The 17,049-nt window shown below is 41.9% G+C and overlaps 1 protein-coding gene across 2 annotated transcripts in view; it reads left to right on the plus strand.

Moving 5' to 3' along the window:
- Acsm1 (acyl-CoA synthetase medium-chain family member 1) overlaps positions 1–14,581 on the plus strand; it is a 44,759-nt gene extending 30,178 nt beyond the window's left edge. The window contains exons 7-14 of one of the 2 annotated variants that reach the window (NM_054094.6): positions 4,620–4,699; positions 6,398–6,521; positions 7,482–7,562; positions 8,048–8,149; positions 10,366–10,493; positions 11,167–11,266; positions 12,630–12,749; positions 14,263–14,581. In NM_054094.6, the coding sequence (NP_473435.1) occupies positions 4,620–4,699; positions 6,398–6,521; positions 7,482–7,562; positions 8,048–8,149; positions 10,366–10,493; positions 11,167–11,266; positions 12,630–12,749; positions 14,263–14,349 (822 nt within the window). In that variant the 3' untranslated portion in view covers positions 14,350–14,581. The remainder of the gene's footprint in view (positions 1–4,619; positions 4,700–6,397; positions 6,522–7,481; positions 7,563–8,047; positions 8,150–10,365; positions 10,494–11,166; positions 11,267–12,629; positions 12,750–14,262) is intronic. The other variant, XM_006507214.4, reaches the window with a different exon arrangement.
- The last annotated feature ends 2,468 nt before the right edge of the window (positions 14,582–17,049 follow it).

Genomic DNA, 17,049 nt, shown 5'->3' on the forward strand with positions numbered 1-17,049 from the left:
TTTTTTCTGCCTTGACCCCTTAGTTGTTCAGAAGGGAGCTGTTCAGTTTCCTTGAATTGGTAAGCTTTCTCTTGTTTCTGTTGATGAGTGCAGCTATAATCTGTGGTGGTCCCATAGGATACAGGGGAGTTATTTTAATTTTCTTATGTCTGTTGAGACTTGCTCTGGGACCAAGTATATAGTTAATCTGTGAGAATTTTCTAAGAGGTGCTGAGAAGATATATTCTTTTGTGTTTGGGTGAAATGTTCTCTGAATATCTGTTAGGTCCTTTCATAACCTCCTTTAGTTCCATTATTTTTCTGTTTAGTTTTTGTCTGGATGACCTGTCCAATGGTGAGAGTAGAGTGTTTAAGACTCCCACTATGATTGTGTGAGATTCGGTGTGTGATTTAAGCTTTTGTAGTGTTTCTTTTTAAAATTGTGGGTGCCTTCACATTTGGACATAAATGTTCAGAATTGGAATATCATCTTGGTGGATTTTTTGATTAATATGAAATATCCTTCTCCATCTCTTTTGATTAATCTTTGTTTGAAGCCTATTTTGTTAGATATTAGAATGGCTACACCAGCTTGCTTCTTGGGTCCATTTGCTTATAAAATCTTTTCTCAAGCCTTTGCCTTTGATGTTGAGGTGTAATTCTTGTATGCAACAGAAGGATAAATCCTGTGTTTGTATCCATTCTGTTAGTGTATATCTTTTTATTGGGGAGTTGAGTTCATTGATATTGAGAGATATTAGTGACCAATGACTGTTAATTTCTGTTATTTTGTTGTCCTTGATGATGGTGGTGGTGATAGTGGAGTGTGTGTGTGTGTGTGTGTATTTCCCTTGAGTTTTGCTGGTTTTATATTATTTAACTGCCTGTTTAAAGGTGTAATTAGCTTCCTTGTGTTGGAGTTTTCCTTCTAGTACTTTCTGTAGAGCTACATTTGTGGATAGACTTGTGTTTAAATTTGACTTTGTCATACACTATCTTGTTTTTTCCATCTATAGTAGCTGAAAGTTTTGCTACATATAATAGTCTATTCTGGTATCCATGGTCACTTAGAGTCTACAAGACATTTGCCCAGGCCCTTCTGAATCTAGATTTTTCCATTGAAAAGTCAGGTATTAATTCTAATAGGTCTGCCTTTGTATGTTTCTTGGCCTTTTCCCCCTGCAGCTTTTAATATTGTTTCTTTGTTCTGTACATTTAGTGGTTTTATTGTTTATGTGGCATGGGGATTTTTTTCCCTTCCAATCTATGTGGTGTTTTGTAAATTCCTTGCACCTTTATAGGCATGCCCTTCTTTAGGTTAGGAATCTTTTCTTCTATGATTTTGTCAGATATATTTTCTGGAAAAATAAATCTATTCCTGGTATTCTTAGATTTGATCTTTTCATAGTGCCCCAGATGTATGTTTGTCTTTTCTTCAATTTCTTTAAGGAATTTTTAAAATTTTCTCTTCAAGGACCTCTATCATCTTCATAAAGTTGGTTTTAAAGTTGTTTTCTTGTGTTTCATCTGTGTCAGGATATACAGGGGTTGCTGAAGTAGGATAGTGGGGCTCTGGTGGTGCCATATTGCCTGTTGGTTGTATTCTTACTCTGGTGTTTAGGTATCTGGGTTTGGGAGGACTATAGGTCTAGGTATTGATTTCTCAGTTTGTCTTTGTTAGATGTTGTGGTGGTTTGAATAGGTTTGACCCCCCACAGTCTCATATGTTTGAATGCTTGGCCTACAGGAAGTGACACTATTAGAAGATGTGTCCTTCTTGGAATAGGTGTGTCCTTCTTGGAGGAAGTATACCACTGTGGGGGTGGGCTTTGAGGTCTGATGCTCAGGTTCCACACAATGTCGGGGAGAGCCTCTTCCTGACTGCCATAAGATCAAGATGTAAAACTCTCAGCTTCTTCTCTGGCACAATATCCACCTGGACACTGCCATCCTTCCTGCCATTATGATAATGAAGTGAACCTCTGAAACTGTAAGCCAGCCCCAATTAAATGGTTTTTTTGTTTATAAAAGTTTTCTTGGTCATGCTGATCTGAAGAGCAACAAAACCCTACCCAAGACAGAAGTGTATTTTGTTGCTGGGTTACTGTTTTCTCTTTGGTTTTCTGGTCATTGTGACCTCTATTTCTGGGACCAGTGTAACATCTGATCCTATAAGAAGTCTCTGGCTAGGTTGGATGCTGGACATCTGGTAGCTAACTTGACTTTTGGTGCAGGAGGGAGTGCCTGCTCTTCTGAATGGTGTGGCCTGGAACTTAGCACTGAAGTCTTCAGAGATAGGAATTAGGGACCCAGCCATGGAGAGGGCAGTGAGGTGTGGATAGATAGAATGTGGTGGCTCAGATGTCAGGTGAGTTATTCACCTGTTCTTTTAACCGATGTGGTCTGCATCTGAGCAAGTGACGTCTGCAGGCCTTTTATGAAATTTTAATAAAAATTTATGTACTTTCAGTCTCTTGCTGCAAATGGGATATAAAGATAAAAGTAAAGCCATTTACTCTTCGAATTCAGGAAGTTTCTTCTCTGCCAACCTCACTCAGCTAAGTCCCTTCTCCGCCTATTGCTGAGCCCTTCAGTCCCTCAAGGTTATGCCCCTGAGTTTCTTTCCATTTTAAGCCAATCTTCACTTCCATTTCTCTAGTAAACACAGTAGATAGCAGTACATATGGCCATCAAAACTCTAGGCAGAGTCCAATCTTTTCTTTCCAAGATCTAGTGTAAAATAAATAGAGGCCACATTGAAATAAAAACTGCATATAGAACTTTCAACTTGGATCTTTCTCTGAGCTACTGAAATACAGAATAATAGTTTTACATGATGCTGGACAGTTGCAGCAAGCCCAAATCCTAGTCACCCCATGAATAAAAAGGGTTCAATGAAACATAACATAATAGGCATGATATTGTCAATGCCATCTCAAAATCAGAGCAGCTGTGACTACCTGCATTTATGAGACCCTTGCATAACTGGGCTATTCAAATTCTTGGTAGAAGGAGTTGGGGGAAGGACATCAGAGCCTGGCTTTAAGTAAGAGCCACATGGTCTCTCCTGGTCCTCCAAAGTTGCACATAATCTTGTCCAGAAGGTGGAATGCTAATTGAAGGGTTATTCCTTTTATGTAACTTCAAGAGGTCACCATTCATCCACTATAGGACTTTCCAGTGATGTAGCTATTCAGAGGTCACTCACATTCCTGTAAGTAACCCCTTAACCATACCCCTATAAGCACATCCAACAATTCATCAGTTCTCCAAGCTGGACTTGAATTGAATCTTGTGGGGGATAGAGGAGTCTGTGTCATCGAAACACAATTTCTTCATATCTACCCAGGAAAAGATAACCCAACAAGGAGAAACAAATGAAGGTCTAAGATAGACTGTGTTGATAAGCTTGGGTTGAGTAGTTAGGTGAATTAATTCTCATATTTAAATGCATGATGGGCTTATTAGAATGCAACATCACCCGAAGTCTAGGGACACCTGTATTCTATTTTCCACTAAGAAGTTTCCACTGAGTTTCCATCTCTGAGAGCCACGGGCCACTCAGAAGACAATGATTCAAAATGACTGCATTAGAATCTGTTTTGGAGATTGGTGCGTAGTAGATGCTCACTACAGGTAGCCTCTGGTTATAGGTAATCTATGACTTATCCCAGTACTCTGTCTCATCTACCTAGAGTAAGATCAGATACACACTGGCTGCTGGTTGGGTGGGGCAGGGTATGGGGATGGAGATGACACTGTTCATGATGAAAGCAGGGAGCTCTGGTGTGGGTCAAACTCCATACAGAGAGGATATGAATATAAGACATTGCTGAAGCAGAATCCAAAATTCAAACCAGAGAGATACTATTTGGAGTATACATTTCAACTGTAGTCTCTTGTAAAATATGACTATATTCACTCTAAGACACTTGTTCTCTTTGATGCTCCTCACTCTTTCAGATTACCCCCAGTTCCAATCAGAAATTCTTATGACTCTGTCTCTAATGAATAACAATGAGAATTGAATACTTTATATCCTCAGGCTTGTGACTCCAGTCTTTGTCTTCCTGTTTGTACCTCTTGTTCTTTGCTCTGCATCGAAAGTGGTGTTTTTCTGCTTTGCCAAAATGTTTAGTTCCTGAGACTTTTCCCCTGCAAACCCTCCAATCTTCTTGAGCATCCTCAGCTCTCTGTCTGTAGACATGGGGATCATTTCATAATATCCTCCTAATGCCACCCCCTTCATAAGCTCCTTGAAGCACCTAACCAATGCCACCCCCTTCATAAGCTCCTTGAAGCACCTAACCAATCTATTGCCCTCTGCTGTGTACTTGACAGAAGTCTACATCTTCTCATGACATCTACCAACTTCCACCTCATCATGCATGTCTTGTTTTAAATCTCCTCTGTTAGCATCTAGCCTTTATACTATCAGGAACATTGATTTGCTTTTTTTTTTTTTTTTTTTTTTTGCATTTGCCCCCGCCACGAATGATACTCATGTATAGTATGCATGTATTAAAAGAACTAACTAAGTGGCCCTACTTGAAGGAGAGACCGTAACCTAAGTGCTAATGATTGGCTGATATTCTTAACCTTATCTACAAGAGTAAAATTCCTTGTCTCTTCATTTCCAGGTACTGTTCAAATACCCCATCACTCAGTGCCTTGCTGCCCCAGGCGTGTATCGAATGGTTCTTCAGCAGAAAACCTCCAAGTATGTAGCAGTGGCTTGTAACCTCAATCTCTGGGTAGGATTTTAAATGTTTCTGCTGTGCCAAGGTTTGGTTTTTTCTTTGGTTCTTTTATTGTGTGTGTGTGTGTGTGTGTGTGTGTGTGTGTGTGTGTGTGTGTGTGTGTGTGTTTCTGTCTGTCTGTATGCCTATGTCTGTGTGTTTTAATAATTATTAGTCAAATAAGTAAGATCAACACCTGGGCCTTTAGTCTTACACCTTTATAGATTTATTCATTTGTATGTGAGTTTATTTTTGTGACATACAAAAATAAAAATACAAAATGCCTATGGTGAAAATTTACAAATTGATGAACTATTAAAAATGCCAGTGCAATCACTCAATCACGCACATGTGTCAGAATAAATAGGACACTGTCAATGCCTTAGAGACTTCTATGTGCCTCCTTGTGTACCCTAAATAAAATGACTATTTTCTCGACTGTAAGAAATATTCCTAAGAAAATGGGTCTGCTTTTCAAGCTTTCAACTTTTTTTATTAGATATTTTCTTTATTTACATTTGAAATGTTATCCTCTTTCCGAATTTCCCCTCTGAAAAACCCCTAACCCCTCCCCCCTTCCCCTGCTCCCCAACCTACCCACTCCCATTCCTGGCCCTGGTCTTCCCCTATAGTGGGGCATAGAACCTTCACAGGACTTAGGGCCTCTCCTCCCATTGATGACCAACTAGGTCATCCTCAGCTTCGTATGCAGCTAGAGCCACATGTCCCACCATGTGTTTACTTTGATTGGTGGTTTAGTTCCAAGGAGCTCTGGGGGTACTGGTTAGTTCATATTGATGTTCCTCCTGTGGGGCTTCAGACACCTTCAGCTCCTTGAGTACTTTCTCTAGCTCCTTCATTGGGGACCTTGTGCTCTGTCCAATGGATGATTGTGAGCATTCACTTCTGTATTTGCCAGGCACTTTTATATATACAATCATGCATTATTCTGTGGCATCTGACTTCATTTTCCAAATCATGTGTCTACAATGTATTCATGTTATGTATTTTCTAGCCCTGACTTTCTTTTTTTTTCTTTTTTTCTTTTTTGGTTTTTAGAGACAGGGTTTCTCTGTGTGGCCCTGGCTGTCCTGGAACTCACTTTGTAGACCAGGCTGGCCTTGAACTCAGAAATCTGCCTGCCTCTGCCTCCCGGGTGCTGGGATTAAAGGCGTGCACCACCACACCCATAGCCCTGACTTTCAACGCTCAGGAAGAAATAGAAAAGGCCCTCCATGAGTCCAGTTCATCCCTCACAGAAGGCAGTATAGTTAGTTCTGCTACACCCTAGCTTCCCTTGGGGTCTCTTTCCTTAGCATGTATGGTTTATAAAGTTGACCCTCTTGGACACATAGGAAGATTTTCTAGGGTAGCTTCTTAAGAGTCTTGTGAGTTCTTGTCTCTCTCTTGTTATATCAGCATCCAAACTTAACCAAAACATCAGTGATATGACCCAGCATCTAAACCATCACTCACTTACCCCCTGCCAGAAACATGAACAGGGATTTACAGAGAGAAATGGCATCTGGCTGGCTGTGACCATCAGTAAAATGACAGAAAGTAGATTTAAAAATGAGAAAGCAGGCAGATAGATGATCGGAATAACAAAGCAGTATGCTCTTGATAATTTGTGTCTCCTGCAAAGCATCCATGACCTGACATGCGTGCCTTTCCCAAAGCCTCAGGTTCCCCACCCTTGAGCATTGCACTACTGGTGGGGAGAGCCTGCTGCCTGAGGAGTATGAGCAGTGGAAGCAAAGGACAGGTCTTTCCATCCACGAGGTCTATGGACAGTCAGAAACGGTAGGTGACCAGGCCCCTTCTGTACCATTTCAGTGGGCTCAGCTACAGAGCCAGTGAGCCAATGTGACCCAGTGTGTGCTGAAGTCTTCTTTGTGCACAGCACCACTGAAAGCCAACAGGGGAGGGGCTTTTGGGTGCAAAGATAAGTTATGCCAAATTCTCAGAAAGAAAATGTACAGCTCATCAACTCGTTTAGAGATAGATGAATTGAAGCTATTAGGCAAAACATAAAACACTTTGACACTGTACCTGAGATTGTTAACCCAGGGGTGTCCCATAGGGGTAGTGGGATAGAAAGGTCTCATCCATACTACAGAGACCACTGTCAACAAACCCTGCCAGTTTCACCCTCACAGCCTAGAGCAGCCACATGGTTGAGAGCTGGTTTTCAAGGTTCATCTCTGGGTGTTGAGGAAGGCAAGGCAAGTTAAACTGAGATTATAATGGTAGTAGATGAGGAAACAAAGAGTTTCTGTATTTGTCACATATACACAAGCATACAGTCATGCACACATACACAAGCACACACTTAATGATATCCCAGAGTGTCACTGAGTTAGCAGATGGTCAGGGCATTTAGAGTATCATGCACATTGTGAAACTCAAGGACTCCATTAGTGGTCATCTCCCCAGACATTTGCTATTAAAGTCTAATGACTGGATGGAGACACTTCCTACTATTCCTCTGGCAAATGTCTGCTATTTCTGGGCCTATAATACATTTAATAGTTTAGATCTTGGTCACATGCTTGTCTACTGTTTTTACCAAAACAAACAGTCCATGTAACACATGCCCACCCTTAATGATATCCCAGAGATATAACACTGAGAATAACAAGTGTCCTTTGCATAGAGATGGGTCAATGTCTTGAACCTAAGTCCTACTCTCAACAATGGTCACTATTGGAGGTCATGCATGTGACTCTGCTTTGGCCAACCTTGGTCTTCTTTTGTGCACAGGGGATCAGCAGTGCCACCCTCCGGGAAATGAAGATCAAGCGAGGCTCCATAGGGAAGGCCATCTTACCCTTTGACTTGCAGGTCTGGTCTTAGGGTGCTGATGGGGAGCACTTTATAGCCCACTGGGTATTAGGATCATGTGTGATGGCAGATGGTAGAGCCAACTACACCAGCACCCAAGCCACCCTACTCCTTGGTTCCTGTTTTCCCCAACATCTATGGAAGCTTTGGGTGAGAAGTACTTTGGATACTAATGCAGCTCACTTGACGGAGTGATGCATCACACATGGTGTATGAGAAAGGAAACTAAATAATTCCCTCGGATGACACTGTTTTCCAGTTTGTAGACATGGCAGTAACATCTACATTCCCATGAAACAAAGATCCCTTTGTCTTGGGTTCCATATTTACTGATTTCCAAGAAGTTGAGAGTTTTATAATATTTTCTGACGGTTTGTCCATGAGTAGGTCCCATTTGCCTTACTAGTGTCTTATGGTGAGCCAAGCAGTGGCACAGAGGGCTGGACGAGTCTCACAGTGTGGGATTCACAGGCTTCTTATTCCAGATCATCGATGAAAAGGGCAACATCCTCCCACCCAACACTGAAGGATACATTGGCATCAGGATCAAGCCCACCAGGCCTCTAGGCCTCTTCATGGAATATGAGGTAATAGCATCCCACCAACCCAGTCTCAAGAACATATGGGGGTAGCTCTGTATCCTGAGACTTCTTTGAGTCATCTCCTCTTCATTCTAGCCTAATGCAGTCCATGTTAATGACACTCATCTAAGCTCTTTGGCACATTGTCACAGTCCTTCTGTCCAAGCCCACTTGGGGATTTAAGAGCTAAATTATGGGATAGAAAGATTGACCTTAGAGTCACCAGACTTGGCCTCCAATAAACCCAGCTGTCCCTTCTCAGAGGGAAAACTGAAGTGTTGTATGTCTTACTCATGCCAAATGATCAGAGCAGGTCTAGGATCTGCATCTTTTTAGGTGTCCTGCTCTAAATTAGAAATTGGGGGACTGTAGAAAGCTGGGTTGAATTGGAAGAAAACCTGCTGAAATTGCTGATCAAACAAACTCTGACCATCCTAGTTAGTGGTGATCCCAAGAGGGAATTCTTGGACTTCAAGATGGACCATTGAAGTGTAAGCAGACTCTGAAACTAACCTCAGGCTCCATCCCCTTCCTCCACACACTTCTCACCTGACTTTATGGGTTTGTCTAGAAATCCTAAGTAATTGCAATAGGCAGTTATGAGAACCACATATACATGCACATCCATGACTCCTAAACTTAGGTATTCTATATTATTTATAACATATAGTGGTGTGTGTGTGTGTGTGTGTGTGTGTGTGTGTGTGTGTATGTGTGGTATGTGTGTGTTCAGTTTTCTTTTCTCCCTCTTAGAGTTTTGTTTCTGAGAATTAATACTAAGACCCATGAAGTTGTTTTGGTCACCATATCACAATAACTCAATGCCCCCTGGAGGCCACAATATAAGGACGCCTCCAATGAGACCTGATTTTTTGTTGTTGTTGTTGTTTGTTTGTTTGTTTTGAAGTAAAATTGAATATAAAGTTCATTCTACCATTTTCAATTGTGCACCTCAGTGGCATGCAAACAATTCATGACAGAGTGAAACCCTCACCCTCATCTATCTCCAGAAAATCTACACGCTCCAACTCTGTACCAGACGCACATTACCACTTAGTGCTTACCCCTTACCCCAGCATCTGATTAGCTCTCATTTGCTTTGTGGATTTGCCTATTTCAGATCATTTACATCCATGAGCTCATGTGACACAGCTTGTTCCACTAACCTCATGTATGGAAGCTTTTTCTGCCATAATGTATTTGAACGCAGCACCCCCCCCCGCCCCCAGTGCCCCACTTCCCCTCCTTTTGAGCCTCTAAGACTGCACCTTTTGGTGGCCTTGGGATGTCCTACAAGTCCCTTTCGCTCTGTTCACTTTGCTACCCTTCTCTTCTCTCTGTGTCTCTGTCTCTCTATCTTTCTGTCTCTCTCAGGACTTTTTTTTTTCAGTTACTGTATTTTTAGTTCCTTGTTTTTAAACCTTCTGGTGACATTTTTAATTTAGTTGTTTTCCCATATTTGGTCTTTATCCATAATATGTGTGCTAAACTATCACCTTGTAGCCCACACATATGTTCAATTACATTATACATCAAGAAAGAAACTAGAGATTGTGGAGCAGGAGTGAGTAACTTACAGAACGCCTTGTGAAGGATCGCCTGGTGGTGGCACTGCTCTGCAGGCTGCTGCTGTGGTAGCAGGATGAGGAATCATGTCTGCAATCAAATTTCATAACACATGCACACACACACACATGTAAAACCACAAGAAATCTGAGTGAGGTCAGAGAATGGATCAATGTCCATATCCTGATTGGAATATTGAACAATAGTTTTAAAAGACAATACCATTGGAGGAAACTAGATAAAGGGCCTATGGGATTTCTTGGTATTGTTTCTTATTCTAATTATTGTTCTTACTTTGTATTGTTTTGTATTGTCATAAAAAATGCTTAAGTTATGAAGCGCCTGCCTTGTCGGACTCCTGTGACGATTAGATTAGGTAGCACTTGGCAAAGGGAATTCACTACTGCTGCTGTTCTTCCCAGCTGTCTCAGTATTGAACACACTGAACATATCGCTAAGAATGGAAACTTTGTTCTGATGGAGAGTTGCATAAAAGTAAGATGCTATTTTTTAAATACGAGCTGAATGGTGCTCACAGATGGAGCTGCAGCCCACAGTGTTTAGGCTGGTTCAGGGGCCATGTGCAGAATTCAAACTCAGACATGACCCCAGGCTCAACTCTAACCTTCAACAAGGGCACTTTGTTGTCTTTGCAGAATAGCCCAGAGAGCACATCTGAAGTGGAGTGTGGGGACTTTTACAATAGTGGGGATAGAGCGACCATTGATGAAGAGGGCTACATCTGGTTCTTGGGAAGGGGCGATGATGTCATCAATGCTTCCGGGTAGGTGTGGCTGGCCCTGGGCTGGTTTTTGAGACCTTCAAATGCCTCATGGCATCTTGCCTACCTGAGGAATGAAGAATACAAATGAAGTTCAAGGAGGGGGAAACATTACATAGTTATGAGGAGGAGCCAAGATTGTAGTGTAGTTACACAGGCCTATAACCCACAGTACTCAGAAAGCTGAGGCAGAAGAATTCCCAAATCCAAAGCTTGTCTGGGCAACAGAGTGATTTCAAGGATAGCATTTGTTAATAAAGAACGTGCCATCCATGTGTGAGAGCCTAAATTCAATCCCTAGTATCTTGAAAGAAAGAAAGGATAGGAAGAGAGGGGAAAACTAAAAATCAAAATGATAAAGTTGCATGCTTAGATGCACAGCATTTTCTAGGACACAATTTGAGGTACTAGGAGAAGCTACGTTAACAGCTCCACAAGAAGCTGTCACTCTGCCTCCTCCCTCACCAGGGGCACACATGAACTATCCCCAGGAACAACTGAGCCACGTAGTTTTAGTACCAAATGCCCCACTCTTCATATTTCGGGTCCAAATTACTACTCTCCGGTCTACAACCTCACCCCTCAGTATCAAGTGCCCATGCAAACCTCAAAGAACAAGGCGTAAGCGATGGTTCTCAGCAGCCCTGGTGTACACTCGGAACTCTTGCTTCTCCAGGTATCGCATCGGGCCTGTAGAGGTGGAGAACGCCTTGGCGGAGCACCCAGCAGTGGCAGAGTCTGCGGTGGTGAGCAGCCCGGACAAGGATCGAGGAGAGGTAAGGAGAGCACAGAAGCCTTTTGTTGCATGTAGGAGCTGGAGACACAGAAGTCAGGAGACTTCCAAGGCCTTCGCATAACCTGAGAACCTAGGATGAAACTCAGGCCACTGGCGTGCATGTGCACTTATGCATGGACAGTGTGGTCTGAAAAAGGTTGAGATTGAATGAGCTGCCCTGTGGCAAATCATTACACCCTCAGGTAACCCAATATCCTGAGGCTGGAGCTGTGACAAAAGAATTAGTAAGTAAATCCAAACCCAGTGTCCCAAGGACTTGTCTCACATTCTAGGTGTAGGAAAGAATGGTGTGGGGAGTTTAAGTAACTTGCCTAAGTCCTGCAGCAAATGACGGGGGAGAGAAAGCAGTGTGGTGCATCTAAAATACATGCCCTGGGCCTGGGGATAGTTCAGTAGGTATTTTAGTTTCCTTCCTGTTGCTGTTGTAAAATATCCGAACAAAAAGTAGCTGAGAGAAAAGGGGGTTTATGTTGCTTCTCAGTTATAGTTCACCTTTGCAGAGAAGTTACAGTAGTGTGGTGCACATGTGCGTGTGCACACATACATGCATACATGTATACATATATATACACACACACATGAATGTGAATTTTAGAACATGCATTCATTGGCTCAACAATGTCTAGTGAACACTTCTGTGTGCCAGGACTTGTGTAAGTAACTGGATAAGTGGGGATATATCTAATGCTGTAAAATAAAAGTTATCACAATACTGTTATCAGTCACTGCTATTTTAATTTATTATGATGATTATTATGGCCCATTGAGTTCTAGACACAAAACAGTGTACATAGTAAATGCATATTGATATTAATAATGGTGATGATAGTATGAACAAATATAAGTAGGCTACATGCTTCAAACATACTGTGTGTTCTCATGGACCCTTAATAAAAACCTTGTTAAGAATGAACTTTATTTTATTTTCATTCTGTAGTCTTTTAATCCTTAATTATGAATGATGAAGTTATTTATTTTTATTCTGATTTTTAATGTAGTCACATATCTCTAAGCATCTCTATGTCTTCACCAGATAAATGATCTTTTAGCAAATAATGTTTTTATTTACTAAGATTTCTTTTCTAATAAATTTTAACTGGAAAAAAAGAATGAACTTCTGGTGTACCTATTTCACAAAGAAAAGAAGTTAGGGGTAGGAGAAACCAGGTATTTTTCCAACACGAGCAATGGAAATGGGGAGGACAGGGATTTGAACCTGGCTCCTACACATAAACCCTAGCCTCAAACATCAACTCAAGCCTAAAGTGGGTTTTGTCCATTGACGGATTGAGCTGTGTGCAGAGCAAGTTGGCATGCTTCCCATCTCCACTTCCATTTTGCAGGTGGTGAAGGCGTTTATTGTCCTCAACCCAGAGTTCCTGTCACACGATCAGGAACAGCTTATCAAAGAGCTACAGCATCATGTGAAGTCAGTGACGGCACCATACAAGTACCCCAGGAAGGTGAGCCAGGCTAGCTGGGCTCCCACTGGCTGCCTCACCTCTCAGGGGGCAGCCATGGGGTGGGGGTGGGGGTGGGGCTGGTCAGGCCACCAAAAGGTTTTGTTTCTTTGGGAATCCCTACCCTGTACCAGAAATACAAAATGAACACACGGATGCACAGTAACCAAAATAGAAAGGTTAGCAAAGTACCCCAAGAGTACTTTTTAATGTTATTTATTATCCTGTAAATTTTAAGAAAAAAAAAATCAAAATCAATACTTTTCAATGTGGCCCACAGTAAGAAGTAAACCCTGTTTATCAACCCCAATAATATACATATATAAAACTAACAAAAAGGAACAAAATATTTATTCTTATAACTCCCAATACATTTTGAGATGCTTGGTTTTTTACATTTGTTTTAAGTGACATGTGCAAGCATGCAAAAATGTCCAGTAATAGTGAAATGAGCTAGTCACAAAATTTAAAATTGTCCTCTTATTTAAGCTGGTGGTAAAAATTGTTTTTATGTTTTATCTTTGTTTTGTTTTTGAGACAGTGCCTCTTTGTGTAACCCAAGCTGATCTAGAACTCATTTCATAGCCAGGCTGGCCTCAAACTTACAATCCTCCTGAGTGTCACGATCACAGGCATATACTATTATGTCCAGTTTCAGATTATTTTTTACCTAAAATGCCTTATCATTATATTAAGAGATAAAGCAAACTACAAAGGAATATGCCTAGTACTGCCCTGCTGGTTTAAAATAAGAGAGAACAGACATTCATGTCAGAAAGTCATTGTTTTCTTCTGCTGCAGTGCATTCTTATACCATCTGCATGTTCACTGAGGCACACATGTTAGGAAGCTGCAGAGCTAGCATCTATTATGTACTAGAATACTTATTGTGTGTGCCAGGCTCTAGTCCCATGCCCTTTATTTAAGCCTGCCCGCAGCCTTAAGAACATGTATGCTTGATTTATAGAGATGAAGTTGAGGTTCAAGTTGTCTGAAGTTTTACTCAGTAAGAGGAGTGTTGCAACTCAAAAGTATGTGTGACAACCACATATCAGCATTTTTTATTAGTCAAGGCTCTTGCCCTTACAGGGAGCAGAAAACCTTACTTCCAATCAGAGAGAGTTACATATACCTGTATGTGGTACAACACTCCAAACAATGGAGGCTGATAACCATGAAGGTCACTCACATGTCTATCTGACTCCTTTACTTCTGCCCCACATCCCTCATGCTGCAGTGGGGATGCCACAAAGGCACCTGCTTTGCCCTGTAAGAGGCAGAGAGCATAGTAGCCAATATTAGTGGCTCCAAACTCTTCTGTGTGAAGAAGACACATTCTGCTTCCTGGATCAAAGTAAGATACCTGAGTACACCCTCCTCCAGGGCTCAGGAGAGACCTGCAATGCCCAATGGAGTCCATGGGGGGTCACCATAGGAAAGTGGGGTGAAACAGGAAGTGGGAAACTGGATGGACACCATGGAAACCGTAAGTCAGGATGACTTCCTTCTCTACCAGGTGGAGTTTGTTTCAGAATTGCCCAAAACTGTCACAGGCAAAATCAAAAGGAAGGAACTTCGAAACAAGGAGTTTGGTCAGCTATGAACAGCAATCAACCCAGAGCATCCTGTGACCTGAATCCTTGGCTGTTGGGGTCAGGGTGGTGTGGGATGACGATGGAATGCAGGAAGGGTAAATGTGGAAGAGAAAACCAAGACCCCAACATTTTTGCTTTCTTCAAACTCAGTTGGTCCCCTTCCTGGATACCTTCTTCTTCCCCTTCCACAGTGCACTCTCAGACTGTTTGTGGACAATAAAAATACTGACTTGAATAGCACCCTGCATCATCAATCCTTCTGTGGATGAATGCCTGCCCTCCATAAGCATCCCTAGTTGTCAATCTGAGATACCCCAGGATCAGATTCTCCCTTTTGATAGCAGTTTCTAGAGGAATCCTGAGCATGCATTCAACAGCCGGGACACAGAGGTACAGAAAGGAGCCTTCCCAGAGCCTGCAGGAGATTAGACTAGAGGGGAAGTCCACTGAGCTCAGCTGTGGCTACTGCCAACACGTACTTGCCACACCATCCTGTCTTTGGATGAGGTCACTATCATTTTGCCCTGTCTCCAATAATGCCGCTGCTACTGCTGTGCCCTAACTTAAATCTACTATGAATGACTGAGATGCCCAGCCTCCAGGAACCCAGGAGACATCCTCTATCCCTAACCTGGGATCTCAGAGCCTTAATTCCATGGGGGCTTTCCTCCACAGGGGACCCATTTGCATCCCTTTCCCAAGGACAAGAACACGATCCCCCAGGGATCCTACTCACTGCCAGGACCCACTACTCTTCAGCAAGATTCCTCTACAGATAGCCCCTTGTTTCTCACTATAACCTCCTGTAGGAACCCAAAGGACCCACACTGGTCTTGAGTTCTGTGAATTCTCTATCACTCAAGTCTCTGAAATCTGAGGTAAGACCATCTGGCTTAAAAGAGCAGAAGCAGAAATGTCCTTGGTCAGGGAGGTTGTGAGAAAGAGTACACTTTTTTTTATCCTACCTTGGAGGGAAGTCATTACTGAGAAATTCCTTTAACATCTGCATGACTCTTGGATAGATACACGCACTCAAGGGAATATACAAATTCAGCAAGCACAGAGCCAAGCAGAACACATATTAGTCCCAGCCTCTCTTGGGAATACCTCCATAGTCCCATATATAACATGATGTTTCATGTGACCTACCTCATTTAAACTCTTACTGAAGATGGTGTCTTGTGGATTCTAAATATAGTGCTGGGCATTGACCATGTCTCAGGGGATTCTATAGGACCATGGCTGGACCCCAGGAAGCCAGAGAGTATCTAATTATAATGGTCCTTGCGGAAAGGGTCACATGGTCAGGTGGGGAATACAGTAATAGATGTGGATTTTGGTTTAGAAGATTTAAAAGCCAAGAAAAAAGTGTTCCCTAGAACCCTGCACAAAGGACTACAGTGGCACTCTTCATTCCCAATAATGATATCGTAAGTATTAGATGATATCATTGTCATTATTATAATAGTTTAACAGAATGACAAACAGAAGGGATGGACTACAAATAAGGACACAGGTTCTGCCTCCCCTCCAGGTCAGTGCCCAGCCATAGAATCTGGACTATAAGCAAAGTCCTCTTATTCTGCCTCCTTGCAAGACTCCCTCACAGCTGAGATATAAGTCTCTTTGAGCCATTTTTCTCTACAGTTCTTGCCCCGGAGCCTGCTTCTCCATCAATGCTACAGGAACGTAGATAATACCAGGCCAAGAGACACTGCTTGCAAGTGGATCAAACAAATAAGCTCTACATAAATTGTAAGCCCATTTATAATGTGCTCAAGCATGTTCACAGCAGGGATTATTTGGGGAAAAAATGACCTGGATAGAAAATTTCGACAAGCAATAAAAGGCTTCTTAGAAAAGCCAACAAAATCAGACCCAGGTCGAAAAAAAATTTGGAGAACGTGGATCAATAGTGATAGCATTATTCCAATTATTTTAAGTTTCATGATGTTAATTCTTTGAGACTCTAAAGTGATGAGTGAAGACAATCCCCCTGAGTAAGTTCCAGTGACTCTGATAATGCCCTTCATGGTTCCTTTCAACTTGTCCATAAGTACTCCCCAAATCAGCACACAGATTCTAAACAGCTTTCAAGACTGCAAACGAACAGAGATAGAGTCAGAAGTGGAAACAAATGGCTACTGTTCTGCTTAGAAATGTGACTGCATAACCACACTGTAGAGCAGAGCTAGGCAGACGTGAATAGCACACACAATGGGGGGCTATAGTAAGATCAACCCATGATGATAGCATGTCGACCAGGAAGAGGGTGAGCCCAGTTTGTGCAGTACTGCACCAGGGTAGATGCTGAACGGTCTTGAGTTACACTGGTAAAATGAAATTTTCAAACATAATATATATTAAAGGTTTGTAAATTTTGCTGTGTGTTTTTTATATAAAAAAAAGAGTCATTGAAAATGAAATATAGATGATGGTTATAATTAACTATTTAAGAAGATATACTTTCAATTTAATTTGAGATATACCCAAACTAAGACATTTAATGCATGAATAGAGGGAAGAAAAGAGGGAGGAATGGAAGGAGGGACACAGAGAGGGAGGACCAGTCATGTGTTAAAACATCTGCTATGGTTTGAAGGTGAAGTGCCCCCTATAGATTCACTTGTTTGACTACTTGGGCTCCATCTGGTGATGCTGTGGAACTTTTAGGAAGTAGAACCTGAATGGGGGAAGTGGGTCACTGG

Source organism: Mus musculus, chromosome 7, assembly GCF_000001635.26.
Source record: "Mus musculus strain C57BL/6J chromosome 7, GRCm38.p6 C57BL/6J".
Taxonomy (NCBI): domain Eukaryota; kingdom Metazoa; phylum Chordata; class Mammalia; order Rodentia; family Muridae; genus Mus; species Mus musculus.